The sequence below is a fragment of the Heterocephalus glaber genome, unplaced genomic scaffold (genome assembly GCF_053883595.1).
Source record: "Heterocephalus glaber isolate CG9 unplaced genomic scaffold, H.glaber_assembly_v1.0 deba00001662, whole genome shotgun sequence".
Lineage (NCBI taxonomy): Eukaryota > Metazoa > Chordata > Mammalia > Rodentia > Bathyergidae > Heterocephalus > Heterocephalus glaber.
The window spans coordinates 5,194,599-5,218,674 of record NW_028258403.1 but is presented as its reverse complement, the minus strand read 5'-3'; the positions used below and the strand labels follow the sequence as shown (position 1 = coordinate 5,218,674).

The 24,076-nt window shown below is 40.3% G+C and overlaps 1 protein-coding gene across 2 annotated transcripts in view; it reads left to right on the top strand.

Moving 5' to 3' along the window:
* Window positions 1–24,076, top strand: part of LOC147822325 (uncharacterized) — a 289,748-nt gene that overhangs the window by 56,446 nt on the left and 209,226 nt on the right. For both annotated transcript variants that reach the window (XM_087197225.1, XM_087197224.1), the window contains exon 3: window positions 7,593–7,713. In XM_087197225.1, coding sequence (XP_087053351.1) covers window positions 7,593–7,713 — 121 coding nt within the window. The remainder of the gene's footprint in view (window positions 1–7,592; window positions 7,714–24,076) is intronic.

Below are 24,076 nucleotides of genomic sequence, written 5' to 3'. Positions count from 1 at the left end.
ACCCTGACACCACTTCTCGGACTTTTGGCTAAGATCAAGAGTAAAGCACCCTGACCCTGTAATTAGTTAGTCTGGATACACGTGATGCTGGTAACTACTACCTAGAAATATTCTGAATATTGTCTTTAAGGAAAAATGGTTTTAAAAAAATGGATAGTTATGTGAGAAAGAATAGTATCACAAATAACATAAAACAATACAGACCTGAGATAAATATGTCAGAATATACTACATGCATCTATATCTATATCTCCTACATGACATCTGCTTTCTTCCTTCTACTCTGTAACAGACAATATTGTCAATCTTTTCTTTATATTGAGGAAAACAATTAGTAATGACATAATTCTAGTGATCCTTTGGAGAGAAATCTTGATAAAGCTGACCAGGAGTGGAAACCTATAGTTACGCGTAGTCTTGGTGGCACAAGATAAAGGAGGAATAGCCTAGGGAATGGGGGCAGGGTCCACTAGCTATATCTCTGCTCTATGGTTCTAGCAAAACCAATCTTAGGTAAATAATACCAGTGAATAAAGAGGTAGATCCTGAAGATGAATAAGTGAAGCCTGGAGACTCAAATGAGTTAACAAAAGCTCTGCATCCAATAGAACAAGGAGCAAAATGCTAGGCATTCTTGTTTTTCCTGCAACTTCTAGCCATCAAAAATTTTTGTGTATAGTTTTTCCTGAAAGGGTTATTAGAATATCCAAGAAGATGAGGAAAGAGGAAAGTGGTAAAAAGGTATGTGCTACATAGGGGTGGGAAAAACTGAATTGCTGCATGATAGGTTGAGTTCTTCCAGAGCTATCTATGATAAAGAGAATGGACAATTGGGTATTTTTTTCTCTTGCATAATTATTGCGTAGATGATGGCTGGGACAAGAAACATTGTTACTGTGGAAATCATGAAAAAGAACTATTACTGAGAATCATTTATAATGAGATGTTACTTCAGGTTATGAAAAATTTGATAAATGATTACAAAGACCAAAGACTTAAATGACAGAATTTTTTTTTTTTTGGTACCTGGGATTGAATTCAGGACCTTGTGCTTGCAAGGCAGGCACAGTGCCACTGAACTAAATCTCTGGCCTGACAGATCTTGTTAAATGATGTATCTATAGTAAATACCAGTATCTTGCTAATTAATATGTCTTGCTTGGGCATATTGAATATGTTATCTGTAATCTATTTGATGTTATTAAGTCAGCATTCTGTAAGAGGTATTTCCCTCCTGGCTTTGGTACTTTCTGCCCACTACTAACCTGAATTTTTCTTATAGTCATTCCTAGGAGATATTCAACAAAATTTTTTAAATACATTGATCTCAAGCCCAATCCAATGTTTATTAATTTGTTAGCAAGGTAATGAATGAGTGGTCTGGAAAGGATATGAAAATGGAGGAGTGTGAGTTGGCAAGTGATGCTTATGTAGGCAGTTTTTAAGAAGTATAAAAAAGTGGTTAAATTTTAAAGTTCACTAACAGGACTGAGGATGTAGCTCAGTGGAAGAGTGTTTGGCTAGCATGAGTAATGTTTGAGGTTCAATCCCCACTACTGCCCCCTCCCCCAAACCCCTCCAAACCCTCAAAAGCAATCCCTTGCCAAATCCCAAAGATGCCAAAGGTAACCAAAAGATTGAATCCACACCAGTTATTGAGAAGAAAGTCCATGGTAGGATGGTCTGAGACAAAAGGCATATCATCAGGGGTGTCTCTGGCTAAGGGAAAACACTTCTCAGAAACAAATGACAAGAGGCAGAAGTATGGCCAGTAGTGGGAATAGCAAGGTTGTGCCCTCAAGTCACACAAGGGCTAACAACAAGACAGTACAAATGACATTGAGCCCACTGGGGGCTGGCTGCCAGGTAACAAAGATTTGAATTTTAGGGCTGGAGATTTAGCTCAGTGGTGCTACCGCCTGCCTCGCAAGCACAAGGTCCTGAGTTTGATCCCCAGTACAAAAAAAAAAAAAAGACTTGAATTTTAAGTTGCTCAAAGCCAGTGGTTTTTCTGAAAGACAGACAAATCTGCCCATTTGTTAGCTTTGGAACACATAGTATTTTTGTCTGTTTGCTTTTTGAACTCCCTTAAACAAAGGGTCCTTGATATCCCTGAAAATGACTAAAATAAAATATAGTGAGTATTCTGTTTCAGCTCCAACTGGTCGGAACAACTGGTCTGACACTATCTGGCGTACTGAGGTTCAGACCTGGTGCTAACCCCCTGGAGTTAGTGCAGACCCCATAAGTGAAGGGTGCCATCCTCCATAGGACTTCTCTCAATCTATATGCCAGAAGTCATAAGTCCACAGGCCATCACACTTTTGACCCACAAATTTGGGAGTTCCCACAACTCCTTCAGGTAAAATAATTTGCCAAAATGACTCACAGAACTCAGGAAAGCAGTTTTTTTTTTTTTTTTGGTACCAGGGATTGAACTAGCACTTTTTTAAAAAAAAATGATTATAGCTTTTCTACAAAGGACACAGATCAGGAAAAGCCGAAGGAAGAGACACATGGTCCCAGGCAAGGACTGGAAAGATCTGGAAGTGTAGCATGTGTTCCCTCTCCTATGAAATCAGGGTGAAATCACCTTCCCCACACATCAATATGTTCACCAACCAGGAAGCTCCACTGAGCTTTGGTGTTCAGAGTTTCTGCTGGTGCCTCATTTTGTAGGTGTAGCTGATTAAAGCATTGGCCAAGTAATTGAACTCAATCTTCAGGCCTTCTCTCCTCCCCAGCAGTTAGGCTGAGCTGATCTAATGTTGCTCAAAATCCCAGCTGTCTGATCACATGGTGGGCCTCTCTGGTGGACAGCCATCATTCTGAAGCTCTCTAGGGGCTCACTATGAGTCCCTGCACTGGCATAACCTCACGTGTGATTGGGGGCTCATGAATAATGAAGACATGTCTATCAATTGGGAAATTACAAAGGTTTTAGATGCGCTGTGCAGGAACCTAGGACAAATAACAGAGAAATTCTTTATTATACAACAGCATGAGAACACAGCTATTGTGGGTGTGCTCTTATATAATGAACTTTATTTATTTTTTTATTTTATTTATTTGTTTAGTTTGGTACCAGGGATTGAACTTGGGACCTTGCCCTTGCAAAGCAGGCGGCGGAACCAGTGAGCTAAATCCCCAGCCCTATAATGAACTTTAAACCATATACAGGGTGTTCTGATTTGTTTTCCAAACTGGAACCAGAGTGATCTTTTCAAAACACATGTCCAGTTATGCCAGCCCCTACTTAAATCTTACAGTGGTCTCCCATTAACCTTAGGAGGAAGAGGGAAACCCCGACCAGGTCTCCCAGGTCCTGTGTGGTCCAGCTCCTGTCCTTGTGTCTATCCTCACTTGACATACTTCTCTCCCCTTGCTCTCAGGAGCAGCCTTCCTTTCTTTCTTTTTCTCTGTCTTTCTTCCTTCTATTTTTTTTTTTTCAGTACTGGGGATCGAACTTGGGACCTTGCGCTTCCGAGGCAGGTAGCAGAACCACTAAGCTAAATCCCGGGCCCCTCCCCTCCTTCTTTTCCTTTCTTTTCTCTTTCTTTCTTTCTTTCTTTCTTTCTTTCTTTCTTTCTTTCTTTCTTTCTTTCTTTCTTTCTTTTCTTCCTTCCTTCCTTCCTTCCTCTCTCTCTCTCTCCTTCCTTCTTTCCTTCTTTCTCTTTTTTCATTTGCGTTTGTTTTTAGATGTGGTCTTCCTATGATGCCCAGCCCGGTCTTAAACTCATGGGCTCAAGTGATTTGCCCCCCTCAGTCTCCTGGGTAGCTGGGAATACAAACATGTAACACTCTTCCTGGCCCGCTTTCGGTTTTTGGAGTGTGCTTGTACTTGCTGCTTTGGCCCCTCCCCTTGTTTGTTCTGTGCCTAAATTTCTTGCTGCCCAAGTTCTTTTTTGGTCTATGTGCTTCTGTAGCACCTTAGATCCTTTCCTTCACTCCATCCTTGCTTCACTTCATCTGCTTTCCTCTTAGCTTTAAGTTCTAAGGTGAGCTGTTTGTATTCATGGTTGTCTTCCTGCTCCAAACACCCAAGGTAAGTCCCTGGCCTACAGAAGATGTTCAGTATACCTTTGCTGAAGGAGTCAATAAAGTTTATTATTTGGTTTCCAATTAATCTCCAGGGAATTGGCAAAAACTTTATCTAAAGAGTAGTATGTGCTCTGCTTGGATTTCCCTTATTCTTTTGTTTTCCAAGTTCAGCTTATTTCTATTCTTTGTACCTGACATTATTCTTGTTCCATCTCAGTCTGCACAGGGCTCCATCTGATGTCAGGGCCTTTGCTTATGCACTTGCTCAAAACTTGTTTTTCCAGAGTCTTTATTAGTTGTAATCCTGAGGAGACTCTGCTGTGTTCTCCAAAATGCCTGCTGTCATTTTATTAGTCCTGGGCTGAGTCTGGCTCTGTATTTTGGTGATTCCACCTGTGTTGCTACTCAAGAACCCTGTGTCTTTGTGCCCTCTCCCAGCCTTCTCTGTGAGCTGCTGCACTGTTCTGGGCTGTTTCTCACCTTAGTTTGATAGATCCCACGTGACCCATTAGGTCTCTCCTGGCTGTAGCCACCCACAGGGTTTTTTCTGTTCAATGTCACCTACTGTCGAGTGAATTAGTCTTGGTGAGTATAAACTTTCTATTGGAAGAATACAGGAAACATACACAGAGGAATTGAGTGAATTTGCCTGAGAAGATACAGCTAGTTAGTAAAATCACTGGAATTAGAATGCCAGCTTCCAGACTTCATATATAAGTTTTCTTTCCACTCTCCTGAATTGGCTCACATTTATGAGCAAAGGAATAGAAAATTTTGTTGACTATCATTCTGCCTATCAACTTGTGCAGAATCATAGCGAACTACTTGTCCAATTAGTATCACTTCATTTGATTCTTGGATGCAGAAATGGGAAGAAGCAACGGATAGCAATAATCTTGACTTTTCTTCACTTTCCCCTTCAGAGGTTCTGAGCAAAATGTGCAAGGAATTCAGATCATCCAAAAGCTCCAATTAAAGGGAACTTGGGCTGCATATTCAGATGCGAGAGTTGTCACCAGTCATCCAAAGCGTTCCCTTCACTGCCTACTTTGTAAAAAGTGGCTGAAAATTTATTCATATTAGGCACTAACATGTCCATACCTTCAGTTTTTAATAAAATAAATAGAAAGATATCTCAGTATTCCCATCTGAAGTCAGGTATTACAATATAATATAAATATTCTAAAATGTCTTATTTATGCACATCACAAATTTTTTCATGAAAGATTAAATATAGATAAAATTCAAGAAACATACATTTTAGGATTCTATATGATTAAAAGAAAAAATATGCAGAGAAAGTTTCTGGCTCTTCAGTAGATCTGATGGATACTTGAGTCCTTCTCTTGATCATCTTGGTTTTTTTGTTTGTTTGTGTTTGTCAACCATTCTTATATTGAAATGAATAAAATGATGATGATTAACCCAAAATAGATCATCTGATGAAGAGGAAGAATGATCAAGAAGCCCTGTCCTCTTAAAACATCATTTTAAAGACATTTTGGGTCTGCCTGTCATGCTTTTGCATTGGGAGGCTCAGGTGTTCCTGCCGTATATACCAGTTTCCTTAGTTCACGCTTCACAAAGCCACAGCCATTGTGTTTCAGGAATTGGAAGAGTGTTTCCCATTCTAATGAGAATACAACCAGGCTTTGTATTTAGAACTCCAAACAGAATTCTTCAAAACAGACCTCAAAACTGATTGGAGCATGCTGACAACTATTTTTTTCTGTACTGGGAGTCCAACCCAGGGACCCATATGCATGCTAGGCAAGCTACACTCCACCCCCATGCTGACAACTGCAGTCAGAATTCTTTCCCCCAGTAAGCAGCCCTGTGTACCACAAGGCACTGTCTTCCCTAGGTGCATTTCTAAGTCTTTATGTTTTGTTTCCTCAGTCTTTTCGTGTCACCAAAGGAGGCAGGGAACAAAGCAGTTTAGCTTCTTTTCCCTTTCCTCTGTTGGCTCCTATACTAGGGGTCATTTCTTTGTCCCTACAGACCCATTTTCTACTCCACAACTCCGTGCTACAGAGGCTGATTAAATGCATGTCAACAAACTTTCTGACTTCTGGCTGGGTTTGGCTAACAGAAATCATCAGTGGAAGATGGGAGCAGGTGTAGAGTGTAGTGGAAGTATTAGTGTAGCTCAGTCCCTTCTGAATTCAAGACATGTGACTGCATCCCACTTCAATGGCGAATTATAGACATGTGACCGCATCTCTCTTCTATAGTTGACCCTTTTTTACAGCTGCTCTCTCTAGGTGCCCAGAGTCTCCCTTCTATGAGACCCTCCAGACCTAGAGATGGGAACTAAGGGACTACACTATCCGTTGCTGATTTCCCAAGTCTTGCCCACACCTTTGCAGATATAGTAGTCCCTTTATTAAAATCTCCTCAGCCTAACTTGCACAAGCCAGTGAACCATCAGATTTTTGCTGGGACTCTGATTGATAAGTTTTTGTTTGCTTCTCTGTCACCTTTTCCCCTTCTTACTATGTTGTCTTCTTTTCCTTTGTCCCTTTCCTCTCCAATTTCTTCCCTCTCTACCATTTTTTTCATATCCACATCTTTTTCTGATCTTCATTTTTCTCTCTGGCATTTATAGCCCTGTTTTTTCCTTACAGCAGCACTACATTTATTTACCTTATTTGGTAATAGAGACGAGCTTCAATTAATGAAAAGCTTAAATAATTAAAAAACGCGACAGAAGATATTGTTGCTGCTGGGAATATAAAGTGGCACAAACACTTTGGAAAGCAGTTTGGTAATTTCTTAAAAAGTAGAATACACACATACCATATGATCCAGGCAGTCTCTTTGTAGGTATTTATCAAAGAAAGTTGAAAGCCTATAAGGACTTTTATGTGACTGTTCATAGCAGCTTTATTTAAGATAACCTCAAAATGGGAAAAAACCCCAGATCTCTACCAACAGGCAAATGTATAAACAAATTGCAGTGTATCTACGCAATGGAACACTACTTAGTGGTAGTTGTAAAAGATAATGATATACACAAAAACATGGATGAATCTCAAAATAACTAGACTGAATGAAAGAAGCCAGACAAAAAAGAATGTATATTGGATGACTCCCTTTATATAAAACCGACTATCTTATAGAGACAGGAAATAGATCAATGGTTACCTAAAAGGCTGGGAACTTAGAAATAGCTAGGAGTCAGGGGCTATAAGTTGCATGAGTTAACTTTTGCAGGTAATGAGTATGATAACTTTTGACTATGGCTTCATGTGTTATACATAGGTCAACACATCAGATAGTGCAGTTTACACATGGGCAATTATTGTGTTTCAGCTATATCTCAATAAAGCTGTTAAAATAACACACAATAGACTGAAAGATAGTATATTAGTTTTCCATTGCTATTCTAACAACTCACCGTAATTTAGTGGCTTAAAACAATACAAATTTATTCTCTTACAGTTTGGGAGGTTAGAAGTCAGAGATCAGTAGGCTGAAGTCGAGGTGTCAGCAGCTCTGGTTTCTTTTGGAGGGTCTTAGGGGAGAATTTATTTCCTTGTGTTTTTCAGTGCCATTTGTGTTCCTGTCTTGTGGCACCTTTCTCATCTTCAAAGTGCACCACTCCAGTCTCTGCAGCATGTTACCTTCTACTCTTGTAGTGAAACCACCTTCTCCTCTCTTCTCTCTCTTGTAAGTATACTTGTGATTACATCTAGGGCCCACCCAGATAACCCAGAATAATCTCCTTGTTTCAAGATTTTTAACTTAATCACAACTGTAAAGTCCTTTATGTCACATAAGAAAATATTCACAAGCTCAAGGGATCAATGTGGGTACCTTTGGGACCATTATTCAGCTTATCACAGGTGGTGAATTGTTCACTCTGCAAAAATGCTTATTGCTTAGTATCTGGGAATGGCTTATCTCTTTCTGCTTTGCACTGAGATATTTATAAGTAGCCTTGGCTCTTGAAGAGAAGGGAGTAACTTCCCAGATTTGATACTATCTGGAAAAGCTCACTGTGTGGAAATTATTAGCTTTGTTATTTCTTGTGTGGGATTATAAATCATTCTCAGTGCAGCAGACTAAATGTTTTAAGCCTGCTCTCACATAGGCCAGCTTCTTCCTGAAGAAAGGTCTTAGGCAGCTAGGGGAAAGATGACCACTTTGTGGGAAGCTAATCCTTATCTTATGGGATTCAGTCTGCCTTTTGTTAACTCATCTTTAATCATAACCATGGTCTGACCAGTGAGGCACTGGGAAAAATCCTCACTACCTGCTTACTCTGTGGAAAGCAAACAATAGGGCTTGTATGTAGAGCCACTTTTAAGGAGACTTTGAGGTTGATTCCCAAAGGAGGACAGACCCGTGGGCTTTGTTACCCCAGACCCTGGCCTTGATAATCCTTCTCAGAGGGGCAGGGAGAATGGAGATTAAGGTGTATATGCTGGGGAATCGGGTCAGAGAGACTTTTCTTCTTGAGAAGCCCTGTGGGAGCAGCAGATGGAGTTAGAATGATGCTGTTGTTGCCCACACCCTCTGGGGTGGCCACCTCATACCTAAACTGGCCCCCATACCACAAAAGCCCCGCTTTGGGCAGGGGATTTAGCTCAGTGGCACCATGCCTGCCCAAGGTCTTGAGTTCGATCCCTGGTATAGGAAAAAAAAAAAAAAGACCCAGTTTGTGGAAGCCTCCCTGTCCAATCCAAAAGTGTCTCCATAATGGGTGTTCTCTAGAGTCATAAACAAATGAGAAACAGAGGACTTGAACGTAGACCACTGTAGCTACTGATTGAGCTTTTGGGGCTCATAAGATGATTGTAAGGCTGTAAATTGAGGAAAATAGCCCACATTTCAAAACACTTTCCTGAAGTCAGGGACTGTCCTATTTGTTCTTACTTGGTGCTCCAATAGGCTTAATTTCCTCCACACAGTGCGAGGTCTGGGGACTTCATTACCTTTCCAGAGCAAAGGTCAAGTGAGGGAGCCTGGCCAAATGAAGTGTAGACACAGCTGAAGTTTCTTCCCTCGCCTGAAGGGGTCAGTAAAGGCCCAGGTAGAGGGGAGACATCTTGACTGGGAGGATAGAAAAAACGTCCCTAATAGTAAGTCAGGCCCCATGGGACAAATCCTGCCTAGCTATTTGTGTTTTTTCTCCCTGGATATTGACAAATTCTCCCACAGAATTCTGTGCTTGGCTGAGGATACGGGGGTAGGCCCTGGTTGTTGAAAATGGGAGTATGTTGTGGAATACAAGAAAAGGAATGGATCCAAGGGCCTGGATTGAAGGAGTTACAAGGGGTCTTTTAAGAAATCCTTGGGATGTCTGTGTCCTAGCCAGAGCCTGCAATCCACCCATCAAAGCTAATAACTTCCACATTAAATGAAATTATGGATGAAGGATGGAAATGTAGGAAACAGACTAATGGTTCTAATGTTTTTTTCCAATCTTTCACTTCTCAATAAAGTGCAGCCATTTGACTCCTTGTTTATGCACTATAAAAATAATGATTCCTCTGAGAAGCTGTGAGCAATGATCATTGTGCTCCTCTTTGTTTTGTGTCTAGTTGGGTGGGGTCAGGCAGAAGAAACTATGGTAGAGAAGGGCAGTAAGTAACAGTCTGCCCCTTAGATAAGCATCTCACTTTCCATCTAGTCTTTAAGGTTGTCACATTTTCAATACTCAATATTTTGATTTTAAAATACAAAAAATATTACAAGAATACATTCTTACTATTAAGACCAGAGGGAAAACAAAAGGCTATTTATGCTTTATGCGTCTTCTCATTTCCTCAGAAATATCTACCACTGTTACTTTGGGAGAGTATCCTTCTTTCCTTATGTAGTGCTTTAAAATTATGCCTGCAACTATTTGATACTATTTCCTTCAAAAGGTGAGCCTAGTTCTCTTCACCTAGAGTGTAGGGTGTACTTAGTGGCTCACTCTTAAGGCATAGAGTATGGCAGGAGTGATATTTTATAATACCTGAGATTAGAATATAAATAGGGTTGAGGCTTTGTCCTCTGGCTTGCTCTTTCAGACCACCTACTCTGGAAGAATCAGATGCAATGTTATAAGGACACTCAAGTAAACCCTAGGAGAGGCTTATGAGTTGAGGAACTGAGGTCTCCTGTCAACAGCTATATGAGTGGGCCATAAAAACGTCACAGGGATAGATTCTGCCACATGTGATGAATAGGCTCCCAGATGCCAGGGAAACTCTGCAATTCAGGATTCCCAAGGAGAGGAAGATGAGTAGAGGACAGAACACATATTTGTATATTGAGAAAGAATACCTGTAGATTTATGTAACAGGTATGTCTAGTTTCCATAGCTTGAGTTGTGTGGTGGTTGCTGACATTTGCTGATCACCCTTCAAAATTAGGGGATTTATTATACCAGCAGCTGGTAGTGCTGCAGGCAGGAAGCCCTCAACCATCAACACCCTCAAGGATTTCCTAAACTGAAGAGAGCCTTCATGTGCCTCCATCTCAGCAGTCTACATCTAATGATGGATTAATGAGTAGTATAGAGCACAACCCTTTCACTCTAACCCAGGAGTGCTCCAAACAGTCATCTCATCTTCAGAACTCCCTGCAAGATTGGCTGAGGCATTCCAAGGTGATTGCATCGCAACTGAACTTCATCCTCTGCCAAACTCCACTTCTTTTTCTTTCCTGGTGATATTGATACCAAAAGCACCCTCTGAATGTTAATCTCTGTCTTGGAGTCTGCTTCCTGAGAAACCCAATCAGTATAGCAGAGGACAGAAATATTCCAAGAAAGCAATAAGATAGTATCTTAGAACTTGATTACCAGCCACACAGCTAGCGTCACTGGTGGTAGGTGGAGCACTAACAGCCTGTGGCAGAAAATGGAGGGAGGTGGTGCACGGTTTGTTAGTTGCAAGTTGTGATGGTGATATTGTGGAAGGGAATGCATTACATGGTACAAGGTATCAGACATTTGAGGCTTCTGGGGATCCAAAAGTCTAATGTCCACCTCATTGTGTAAAATATGTTCGATCCATCATTAAAAGCCACCAAAATCTCTAAAAGTCACCAAAACAATTTCAGCGTTGCTGAAAAGTCCAAGTCTAAAATGTCCTCTGAAACTCATGGCAAACCCTTAGCTGTGAGCCCCTGTAAAGATAAAATGAAAGTTAAACATTTCCAGCAGAGAATGGCATAGGGCAAATGTTCCTATTCTAAAAAGGAGGAGTGGGGTAATAGAAATTGAACCAAAGTAAGTTTAAAACCCAGCAGAGCAAGCATTAAATCCTGTAACTACATGGCCAGCACCCAGAGCAGGTAGTGGTGAGTTGTGAGCTCCAAAGGGCTTGGGCTGTCCTGCTGCTGTGGACTTGCTGGTTGCAGCCCACATGGCTTCTCTTTTGGTCTGGCTTTGCTTACTGAATGTGGCTTTCTTCGGAGGACATTATATGTTCCTGGCATCTCCAGCTTCCTGGGGTCTCCACTTTACCTTTGACTTCATTCTCACAGCTTTAAGCACTGCCCTCTTGTGGGCTTCTGGCAGGGACTGTGACCCTGTCACACATTTTCGCCTGGTCTCCCAGGCCTTCCTCTGAAGTGGAACCCTTTATGATCCCATAACTTGCATTCTGCGTGCTTGAAAAAAATCAAACACCACATGAATGGTGCCAAGGTATGCTGCCCGCTTCAGGAATAGCTGGGACCCTTGGACCATGGAAGCAGCCACCTCCATGCAGTGCTTGGATGACTGAACTCAGGCATTCCTCTAATAGCCACAGATGTTGAACATTTTTTCATGTATTTGTTGACCATTTGTATTTCTTCTTCTGTGAAATCTGTCATTTCTCTTGCTCATTTCTCGACTGGGTTTTTAATTTTAGGAAGTTTAACTTTTTTGAGTTCTTTGTATATTCTAGACATCAGTCATCTGTCTGAGGAGTAGCTGGGAAAATTTCTTTTCCATTTGTAGGTTGTCTCTTCACTCTACTGATTGATTCTTTTGCAGTTCAGAAGCTTTTTAGTTTGATATAATCCCATTTGTTGATTCTTGCTGTTATTTCTTGTGCAATTGAGGTTCTGTTTAGAAAATCCTTTCCTATACCTATGTGTTCAAGTGTTTTACCTATTTTATCTTCCAGAAGGTTTAATGTTTCTATTTTCATGTTTAGATCTTTGATCTATTTTGATTTTAATTTAGTATATGGTGAGAGATACAGGTCCAGTTTCATTCTTCTGCAAACAGAAACCAGTTTTCTCAATACCACTTGTTGAGTAGACTATCTTTCCTCCAACATATGCTTTTGGTTCCTTGTCAAAGATCAAATAGTTGAATGTGTCTGGGGAGGTTTCTGTATCCTCAGTTCTGTTCTGTTGATCAATGTGTCTGTTTTTTTTTTTGTTCCAGTTCCAGTTTTTTTTAATCATTATTGCTTTGTAGTATAGCTTGAAGTCTAGGCTCTGTATCTGAATGGGTTATGTTTAGTTAAAAAAGATGTGTGTGTGTGTGTGTGTGTGTGTGTGTGTGTGTGTAAAGGAATGGAAGGAAAACACCCTTGGTTGCACTCAGTTAAGGAGATACCAAATACAAGTGGATACACTCTTCAGTATTCTCTTCAGAGCCATGCCGAACACTTGTAGTAGGGCATCAACCTGTTTCTGGGATGGCAGGGTCAGGGGAATTTTGGGCATCAGTTGAGCTCTCTGCCTTCAAGGAAGCAGTGGCTTTTTGGTCCCTCCTTTTTCTCTCCCTCTTTGTGGTTCCCTCTCAGAGGCCTCAGCCGTGGGCCTGCCATCTGGTCTCAGCGATATTCCAGCTCTGTTGTGATGTTGTAGTAAACTTACCAGTGAAAAGGACTCATGTCTTCATTTCAGGAGTCTCTTTGTTTCTATGTGTGTGGGAGAAAAATATGTTTATGTGTGTTTGGATGCTTGGTAGCATCCAAGAATGATATATTGAATGGTGTTGTGGCTCCATTTGCCTGCAGTCTGCATCCAGGCCCTGATTCAGCTTAATATCTTTTAATATATTGGCATTAGAGAAGGTCACTTTGAGTGGATCCCCCATGATTGAGTCTTGGTGGCTTTAAAGAAGAGAGAGACAGACCAGAAGAGATACAAAGAGGCACACACTCTGACTCTTACCATGTGATACCCAGCACCTCCTCAAGACTCCCAGCAAGGCCATCACCAGAGGCTGATGCACCTGTTTTGCTTTATGTGCCTGTCTCTTTGACTAAACTCTAAGTCTCACCCCTGCTGCTCCTGCAATCCCCAATCAGATGGATAGCGCCTTAAGGTCATAGCTAGTATTTTATATTCTCTGATGTCAACTTTGCACATGATTGGCAGTTGTTTCTTATTTGAAGTTTCTTGGCTCTCTCTTCAGAATCACATCTCTGTGTTCAGAGCTGTCCTCTAGAGATGCTTGAGTCATTTATGGGTTCATGACAAATGTGGGTTAGGACTCAGGGAGTAAAAGCTGAGATTCAGCTGGAGAAAGATGCAGCAGAAATGCCCGCTCTCTATTAAAATAAACCCCTGTCACCTATGGAGTTTAGGGTATTATAAGGCTTTTAGGAATTCTTGCCAGGCACTAGGTCAAAGACTAATATTGAACAGAAGATGCTCCTACCTTCTCTATTGCTTAGGAAATTACGAAGGTTCTAGGAGCTCTCTCCGAGCACTGGGAAAGAAGACCAATACAGATATTTCTCATTATATCACAATACCACAAGCTGATATTCACCCCTATGTCTCTGACATGTTATAAGCCAAGAAATCATACAACTATATAATGAGATATGTTTACATAAAGGTATTTATATGCTGTCTGCATCTCATAGCTTGTTTCATGTCATTTCTCAGGTAACTTTCTGTAGGAGCACACAGTATTTACCTTACTGAGCAATAGTTCTGCACTTTTGGACTGAAGGAGCTCAGGAGAATACTGGGATAATCGCAACCATGTTTCATCCCTGCAGTAAACCTAATGCCCAAGTGGGCTTTGGTCATCAAGTTGTGAAAGATGATTCATAATGAATCTTGCCATTGAGTGGCCTGGGCTCCATGGTCAGTAGAACTTTGCTCTTCAGCATCTTTAGGAATTAGAAGGCTAGCAAACAAGAAGGCACAGAAACCCATGTCACACTGACACCGTGGATGGAGGCTCTATGGAGGTCACTCCCAATCTTTCCACCTTGTAGGAGGAATTGAAATAGTTTTGAGATCTCAAGGAATCCCTGCATAAATATAACCATATCCACAGCCATGGTTTGTGATCATAACATTAAGTTGTGGATATGATCACCCAACATTGATTGTCAGTGTTATGTTGGACAGAGAATAATATTTTTCTATGAGTGTGTGGCTGTTTATCAGTGTAATCTTTTTTTATGTGCTGCCCCCATGAAGGATGTCTCTTCTCTGTGAGTTAGTACTATAGGCGATGAGATTTTCAGTTTTCCTTTAAAAATACCCTACCTGATTTAAAAAATCTTAGTGGGCCTAAAAGTTTAATCACACATTCATACTGTAAGAAATGATAATGAGGTGTGGCACATGGGCTATGGCATATGCAACAGTAACTCTTTTTCCCACTGAAAGCTAACAGGTTTGTTCAGCCAATCTATCTTGAATAGAATCAGATAGCTAAAGATTAGGTAACCTTTCTTAAAATTAATCTAGTTCTATCTTTTTAATAAATTTTAAAGACTCTTAAGACAGGTGCCATATACTTCCCTTCAATAGCTGGATTAAACCAAAATGGAATTGAAAATTTGAAAGGTCAGCTTGATAGAATTATTCAAAGAGGAGTTAAACATGTCTTTATTTATTTATTTTTTGAGACAGGTCTTGCTATGTACTTCACACAGGCCTTGAACTCACTATGTAGCCCAGGCTGGCCTGGAACTTAAAGTGATTCTCCTTCCACAGCCTTCTGAGTGCTTGGATTACAGGTGTGTACCACCATTAATTAATGTTATTTACCATATAAAAATTTTTACAATATTGAATAAAGAGCAATTAATCATAAGGCAACATGATTAAGAATATACTCATACATTATTTCATTTAGACTTTGAAAAAATTCTTTTCACTGAGTGTCATGATGAAGTTCAAGTAAAAGTCTACCTGGAAAAGTAAAGTCCACCTGGTACCAAATTATTAGACACATGTATTATAGGAATATGCATATTCTTTTTGACAGTGCTGGGAATCAAATCCAGGACCTCAAGTGTGCTATATACCACTGAGCTACATTCCCAGGCTATATTAACTTCTTGATGTCTTTTATAGTCCTCTTTGTGCATGCAGAGTATTATTTCTGAAGTTAAAAATTTAAAATGAAATCCATGTCCTTCATCTAAAATCACTGCTTATTTTACTGCACAAATACTGAATTTTGGGTTAAACTTGTGTTAAGCACACATGGATTTCATTTTCACCTGAAAGGAGATAGTATCTGCCCCTGTTCTTGATAGTTGTTAAACAAGGGAAAGTCTGCTCACACATTTAAGAAAAGAGAATGTCAGCAGAAAGTTCACTGCATTCCCCTGAGTGGTAGGATGCTCTTCTATCACACAATCCAGAACTTTTTAAGGGCAGATGAGTGACTCTCATGTGATTTACTTCAACTCACAAAGTTCTTTCTCTTTTCTTAAGGTCAGGCTCTTGGGATGAGCAGAGTATCCAGACTCAAAGGCAAGCCATATGCTTGTGTAGAAAGGAAGGAAAGTACTGTTAAATTTTGTTCTTCAGTTTCCCTGGTGGTTTTCCATGAGTCTTGAGATATACTGTATGGTAAGGAAGTTAATCTACCCAAAATGAGGTCTGGCTTTGACCTCAGCGTCTGAGAGCAAATCTCCAAAGCCATAGAATAAATATCCTGACTGGTAGGAATGCCTTTACCCTGGGTTCTTGGGGCATCCAGATGATAACCATGTGATTTAGGGTGGGAGCTTTGCCTCACATGACATCAGCACAACCTTCTGAGGGACTGAAGCTGAGATCATTCATGTGGGCTGTCCATTGTGCCAATAGAATGGGGTCCCAACAAAGACTCTAGATGCCAAAGGGTGATCTTCCCTAGTTGGAGATCCTCCGTGTGTACTCTCATGCATCTGTGCCAAGAAAGTCATGCTGCCTGGACTCCATGCCACAAAGACAAAGGGAAGGTCCATGTTTTGTTTCTTTCCTGAGCTCTGCCTTGTGTATCTCTTCCCATGTCTGATTTTAATCTGTATCTTTTGTCTGTAATAAGCTGTGACTGTGAGAGTGTAATAGCTTTTACTGAGTTCTGTGAGTCTTTCTAATCAATGATGGAAAGTGAGGGTGGTTTGGTTATTTCCAAACTTGCAATTGGTGTCAGAAGTGAGGACAGTGTTATGAATGATTCCACAACTCCATAGTTGGGTAACTTTTGCAGTTGGTATTTTGAGTAGGAATCGCTAGGTCAGCCCTGACTTACTAAAATATGTGGTTTGGGAAGAGAAAGGATGAGAAGGCAAGGATTGATGAATCTAATTCCTGGGTGGCTACCTGATCCTGCTGTGGAACTGTATCTGCACTGTGATCAGTTACTAGATGTAAGTTATTATAAAATTTAGAAGTGGTGGACTCAACTCTGACAGATTGGCTTACTGGATACATAGAAAATATGAAATAATATCAACAAGCCAAATATACCGTCCCTTGGTTATTGTTATCTGTAACAGCGAAAAGATTTTTGTCAGGGATTTAGCTCAGTGGTTCTGCCACCTGCCTCACAAGTGCAAGGTCCCAGTTTGATCCCTGGTACCAAAAAAAAAAAAAAAAAGAAAAGATTTTTGAGGTGGATTCTGATGCCAGATCAAACTCAGATTTGCTACCCTCAGGGCCACTACTGAAGTGAAAAATTATGCTGAGACAATAGATAACACCCTTGTCTAGTTATGAAGAAGTTTGTCCATATTAGGGGAAGATAAAACAAACAAACAAACAAACAAACAAACAAAACCTACTGGAACCAGAGGTATAGTATGAGAGTTGTCTCATTTTTGTGCATCATTATCATCAGGTTTCTGTAAAAACTTGTATAAATGACTAAGGAGGAGAGTCTTTGGTTTTGAATACTGCAGAATGGAAGCATATGTTTGAGTTGACGTAGGATTCGTAGCTCACTATTGATCAATTGCAGATAGTTATGCATGTTCAGGTACATAGCAGGTTATTCCTTGGGGGAAACCAGCCTAGAATACTGGACAAAAGTGCTGTTAAGTGTTTTTATGTAGAGAAGAAAGTTTGTGATTCCAAAACTTGTTGATATCCTCCAATAAATGCTGCAATGGTCTGGAAATTTTTTCCCCATAAGGGGTCATATACTAGAAACTTGGTCCCTAATGTGACATTTTTGATGTCATGCAATCTCTAAGAGGTGGGGCTTAGTGGAAGACAATTAGGTTATGGGGGGCACTGCACCCACAAATAGATCAATGCTATTTCTTGGTAGTCTGTAGTAGTTCCCTTTATCTCATGTCATGTAAAGGTAAAATGGTCAGGAGTGGAAGAGAAAGTTTTCTGGGAATCCTTGACAAGAAACTCCATGTATTATGTTGTCAAAACCTGTTGCTGAAATTCTAATAGAGCCCCATTAGATAGGGAGTGTCTGGACATGCAATGGTTTGTGGGATTAAGGTGAAAGGTTGGATGAGAATTGGAATGTCTAAAGGGACTTTATGTGTCTTTACCTGAATATACTATTGGGGTGGGTGTTAGCCTGATTGGGGAACAGAACACTTCCTAGTATTATAAAAGAGAAAACATCAAAGTCTACTCTCTGGCCAATCTTGATTGAATGTGCTAAATGGAACCCCTGGGCTGTTCAAGCCCACACAGGTTGTTATCTGAAACACTATAGGAAATCTGGGCACAAGAAGAAATCAATGACAAGTTAGGAGCTGAAGTGCAGGTGTCAATGAATTCTTTGTACAGTGGCCCCATATGACATGTGAATAAAGGGGGGAGGTCATGTAGAGTAATAGCGGAGAACTGAGACTTGAATAATATAGTGATACCGATAGCATCAGTAGTCCCTGATATAATTCAGAAGTACATAAAGTACAGCAGCTAATTAATGGCCCTTAGTGATGGATCTTGCCAGTGCTAGAGTTTTTTTTCTGTCTAGATTTTGGAAAATAGTCATTGTAGTTTGCCTTCGTGTGTGAAGGATTGCAATTTACATTCATTATAAAGTTATTTGAATTCACCTGCTACTGTCATAATTTGGTCTAGGAGATTGGGAATGATTCAAGTTTTTAGCGTGATGGTACATATCATGACAGTATTTGAAACTGAAGACTAAGAACAGACCTAAATGCATGGGTGACATGTATGACTAATAGAAGCTGGTTGAAAAATCCAGTATAGGTCCAGGAGCTGGCCCAAATGGCAGAATTCTTAGGAATAACATTTACAAGAGTCACTCATGCCATTACATAGGTAGCTAAAAACTGCTGCCAATGCCTATGCCTAGAACTAAATAAGAAGTCCATTGTTTTATTGGTCTATTTGGATTTTGGAGGATGCATGTGTCACATTGGGAATACTTCTAGCTTTTATCCATAAAACTATCCCCAAATATGACTGTACTCCTTGAAAGGGGGTCCTCAAATATCAGGCCATGTTGGGACTACAAAATGTAGTTTCTTTTTTGGTGCTTTTGGGCCCTCAAAACCCACACTCAGCCAGGTGTTGTGGTGCATGCCTATAATCCCAGGACTCAGGAGGTGGAAGCAGGAGGATCACCATGAGTTTGAGACCAGCCTGGACTCCATACTGAATTCAAGGCCTGGCTGAACTATATAGTGAGATCCTGTCTCAAAAGAAAAAAAATTCACACTCATATATGATGTTGAAAGTGCCTGTAACACATAGTTAGGTACCTGGAGGTCACTGCAGAAGCTTATGATTGCCACCCAGAGGTGACTGGTGGAATTTTATACCAGAACATTCATGGATAGTGTGGTAAGATATATACTCCTTCAAGAGACAACTACATAGTTATTGGGCATTAACGCAGACTGCCCCTATGATTGAAGGACATAAAGTATCCTTGATACCTGGAATAACTATAATGAGAATTGGCATAATGTCTTGGGCGAAGTCAGAGAAACACTCTAAAAAGGAAGACAGTGCCCAGAAGAGTTACAGGATAAAATGGAACTATTTATACAGGAACATGTTACTAGGGAATGCAAAGAGATACTCACTCAGTGCATCCATGATCAGGCTGCCTCTGGGATTGACTTTGATACCACGAAGGATGTGCTGGTCCCATTGCTATCTGCACATACTCTGTTTAACAGACCTATATAACCAACAAAAGCTGCTTGGTTTATGGATGGAAGTTGCAAGGCAGATGGATAGCACTGTTTTGGGAAGGCCACCACATTAAGACTGGCAAAGGGAAAAGCTCTGTTGCAGAAGGTATTAATCATCTTGGTGCATCAAGTTGAATGTTGTCTTTTTAGTGATGAGAGTGTTGAACAATGATAAAAGCTCCTACCGAGGGGTGGGTTCTTACTGACTCATGGGCAGTGGCCAGAGGCAGATGGGTAATGGACACTGGCCTACATTGATGCCTATATGGGGCACCACCTTAAGAAAATCACCATGCAGATTTAAGGGATGTATTAAAGTAGGACATGTGGATGCCAATCAGAATAGCTCTTTTTTAAGGCCAGAAGGTAACTGGAATTGGCAAGAGTATAATCTGTTGAGCTGGTTTGAGGTTTCCATGGGGGCCCATGAAATCAGTGGACATGAAGGTGCTCTTGGAATGCAGAGCACTGAATCCAGATGTATTCTTCGGCACAAAATTCCAACAAGAATTGTTCTATCTGCCAATAAAGGAGACAGAAACTTCAGATAGCCATGGGATGGATTCCCCGGGGGAAGGGCCCTCATGCAGCTGACAAGTTTAGTACGATTCTTCCCCACATCACCTCAGATTTTTTTTTTTTTTTTGCCGCATTACTTCAGCCTTCACTTTTTCTGCTTGGTGCAGTGATTCCAGAACCAGGGCTGCAACTTCAGGTTCTAGGGAAAGGGATGAGTGTGAAGGAAGAAACACACTCTCTCTCTCTCTCTCTCTGTCTGTCTTTCTTTCTCTTTTTTGAGAGAGGGTCTTGCTATGTAATTCAAGCTGGCCTAGAACTCATAATGTAGCCCAGACTGGCCTCCAACTTGAGGTGATCCTCCTGTCTCAGCCTCCTGAGTGTGGGGATTATGGGTGTGTGCCATCATGCTTGGCTTGTATTTTATTTTATTATTTATTTATTTATTTTGGTACCGGGGATCAAACTCAGGACCTTGCTCTTGTGAGGCAGGCGGCAGCACCACTAAGCTAAATCCCTGGCCCACCTGGCTTGTATTTTAAAGTTTTAGGTCAGAATTTTTAAGGCCCCAAAGAGCAGATTGTGTTTTGCCTCATCTGGCAAACTTGGAGTTGATAATGAATTCAGCTGTATTCCTTAGTGGCAATGATAGCCTGCTACTTCTATACCTATGTAAACCCTCTTTATATGAATGAGAATGAGCTGATAGGGAAATGTTTGCTAGATCAGTCTTTCTGCTGGGAGTCTGATTTGGACCACTGGCTGCTTTTTATGTCTCTTCAAGAGGTGGAAAAATTTGGGTAAAATGATATTGGAGACATGGAGGAATAGCAGCTGAGGGAGAAGGAATAAGTGAGCTTTGAAATGAGGGAAATCCAACATTACATTTGTGCTTTAAGAAGGAGTTAAAGAAAGACATGATATTAGTGGCTGAGTGAGGCCATATGTTGCCAAGACCACTTCGGTTTGTGAAACCTGACAAAGTGGATGGAAGCCTGCACACCTGAGTGGTATTGCCCTAGGAGGGTGTTTTGGTCAAGTGAAGTGATGACAGACTGACCAATGGCTACAGACTGAGTGGAACTCTAGTAGTGTGCCAGGATCTTTTGACTCTTATTTTTCAGGTTGTGTCTACTACCATCGTGCAGAAAGGTGTAAGACTGGAATTGCAGGTAAGATTATAATACAGACATTGATTGTCAGTGTGCAGGGAAATTGAGTTAAAGCTTCCTCGGGAGTTAATGCTGATGAAAAATGACTGGTCCGAGGGAGAACTGAGATAACTAGTCATATGTTAATTTCTATGCTAAATAGTTCTGCATAAGAATATTAAAAGGTATAAATAATGGTAGATCAAGGATGGGGGCACGAGAAATCAAGTTTGTACAAGTATACAAGTATGTAATGGTTGTATAGGATGGATTTAAAAAATCTATCTTTGCCTTGCACTGGCTCCCCCAAAGCCTTGGCATATAAATTATTTTTCTATATGAGAGAGCTTTCATTAAAGAACAGGAGGTGGCCTGTATATTATAGAATTTAATCTTTTCAAAGAAATTCTGCACTTTGCTGTTAGCTTCTGTAATAAACTATAACCAGTGAGGGGCCTTCCTGTTTTTTTTGTAATTTTTATTTTTTATTAGTACATGTTTGTAATAATGATTACATTCCTTATGGGGAGTTTATACATGTACATAACACATCTTAAGTCTTTTTTCATCCCTGTCCCCTCCCTTTCTTCCCCCTACCCTCCATCTCTTAGTCCTCCTCTCTTTTGTGAAAGGTCTATCTCCCTATTTCCTATTATCTATCTTTTATTTTGTTCTTTATGTATTTTGGGTTTCTCATACAAGAGAAATTACATGATGTTTAAGCTTGTGTATCTGATTTATTTCACTTAACATTATGGTCTCAAGGTCCATCTATTTTCCTACAAAGGACTTGTTTATCCTTTTTTTTAAATAAAAGAGTAGTACTCTATTGCATATAAATACCACATTTTCTTTATCCATTCATCTGTTGAAGTGGCCTTCCTGGTTTCTGTAGGGATACTTTCTTGTTGTATCCTCTTGTGGTAGAGAGAATGAGAGGTCAGTTCTCTGGGGTATCGTTTTACAAGGCACAAACCCCATTCACGAGAGCCCCAACCTGATGACTTACTTATGCTCCAATTTCTCACTTCCAAATACCATCACAAAGGCAATCAGTAACCCAGGGTAGACTTTTTGGGGGACACAAGTTTAGTTCATAGCATTATTTTTTGTACTAGTGCAGTAAAATGATTAAGAGGATTATAGTTCTCTAGCACCTACTTTATCAGAATTTTTTTCTTGAGACAGTCTTGCTATGTAGCCCAGGATGGCCTCAAACTTAAGGCAATCCTCCTGCCTCAGCCTGTCAAATGCCGGGACAAGCATGCACCAGTATGTCTGGCCAGAATTGTTTTATGTTTTGTTTGTTTGAGATAGGGTTTCACTATATAGTTCAGGGTAGATTTGAACTCACTATGTGGCCCAGGCTGGCCTTCAAGTCACAGCACTCCTTTTGCCTCAGCCTCCTTAGCACTGGGATTACAAGTATGTGCCACCATGCCTGGCTTATATTATAATCTTTATATTATGAGATGTTAGGAGAAGAGTAAGCTCACTCAAAGAAAAACTTTGCCTTCTGTTCTGGGGAGGGAATTAGTGTGTTTCTATTTGTACACAGGATAGTTGCATCATGTCAGGCATAGTTTTGAGCTTGCTATTGTGTTTGGAAACTAAGTACATATGGTTTAAGGAGATGTGTTTGGTTATCAAGTTGACAAGGTGTGGATTGTGATAGTTAATTGTGATATGTCCTCTTGGATGGATTAAGAGAAGCCTAGTGTGGTAGCTCATAGGACATGTCTAAGTAAATGTAAAAGAATTGAAGTTACCCCCTGTATATTATCAGACCATAGTGCAATGAAATTGGAGATCAAAAACTTAAGAAACTGGCCAGGGATTTAGCTCAGTGGTTTCGCCACCTGCTGCTCAAGCACAAGGACCAGAGTTCTGATCCCTGGTAACAACAGCAACAAAAAAATCAAACTGGGTGTAGTGACACACACCTGTAATTTTGGGGCTGGGGATTTAGCTCAGTGGTTCTGCCACCTGCCTGGCAACTGCAAGGTCCTGAGTTCAATCCCCAGTACCAAACCAAACCAAACAAAACAAAACATAAGAAACCTCAAAACCCCCACAAACACATGGAAATTGAATAACACTCTCCTGAACAACCAGTGGGTCACAGAGGAAATTAAAGAAGAAATTAGACAGTTTCTACAAGTAAATGATAATGCCAGTACAACATACAGGAATCTATGGGACACAATGAAAACAATTCTATTCAGGAAATTCATAGCAGTGAATGCCCGTATTAGGAAAACAGAGAGAACTCAGTTAAATAACCTAATGTGGAACCTCAAGCTCCTAGAAAAAGAAGAGCATAACAAACCCAAAGTTCATAAAAGAGAGGAAATTATAAAGATCAGAGCAGAAATCAATGCAATGGAGACTAAGAGAATGATACAAAAAAAATCAATGAATCGGGCCGGGGATTTAGCTCAGTGGTTTCGCTGCCTGCTGTGCAAGTGCAAGGATCCAAGTTCGATCCCTGGTACCAAAAGAAAAAAAAAATCAATGAATCAAAGAGTTGGTTTTCCAAAAGAATAAATAAAATCGATAAACCTTTAGCCAACCTTATCAAAAACAGGAATGAAAAGGCTCAAATCCATGGAATTAAGAATGAAAAAGGTGAAGTCACAACAGACCGAGCAGAAATCAATACCTACTTTGAGAACCTGTACTCTAATAAAATGGAAAACACAGAAGAAATGGACAGATTCCTAGATACATATGAATTGCCAAAGTTAAATGAAGAAGATATAGAAATTCAAACACCCCAATTACAATGACTGAAATTGAAAATCTAATAAAAAATTTACCAACAAAGAAAAGCCCAGGTCCTGATGGCTTCACTGCTGAATTCTACAAGACATTTAAAGAAGAACTATCACCATTACTCTTTAAACTCATCAAGGAAATTGAAAGGGAAGCAAGGATTCCAAATTCTTTCCTGGAAGCAAGTGTTACTTTGATTCCAAAACCAGGGAAAGACCCAACCCAAAAAGAGAACTGCAGGCCAGTCTCCCTAATGAATAT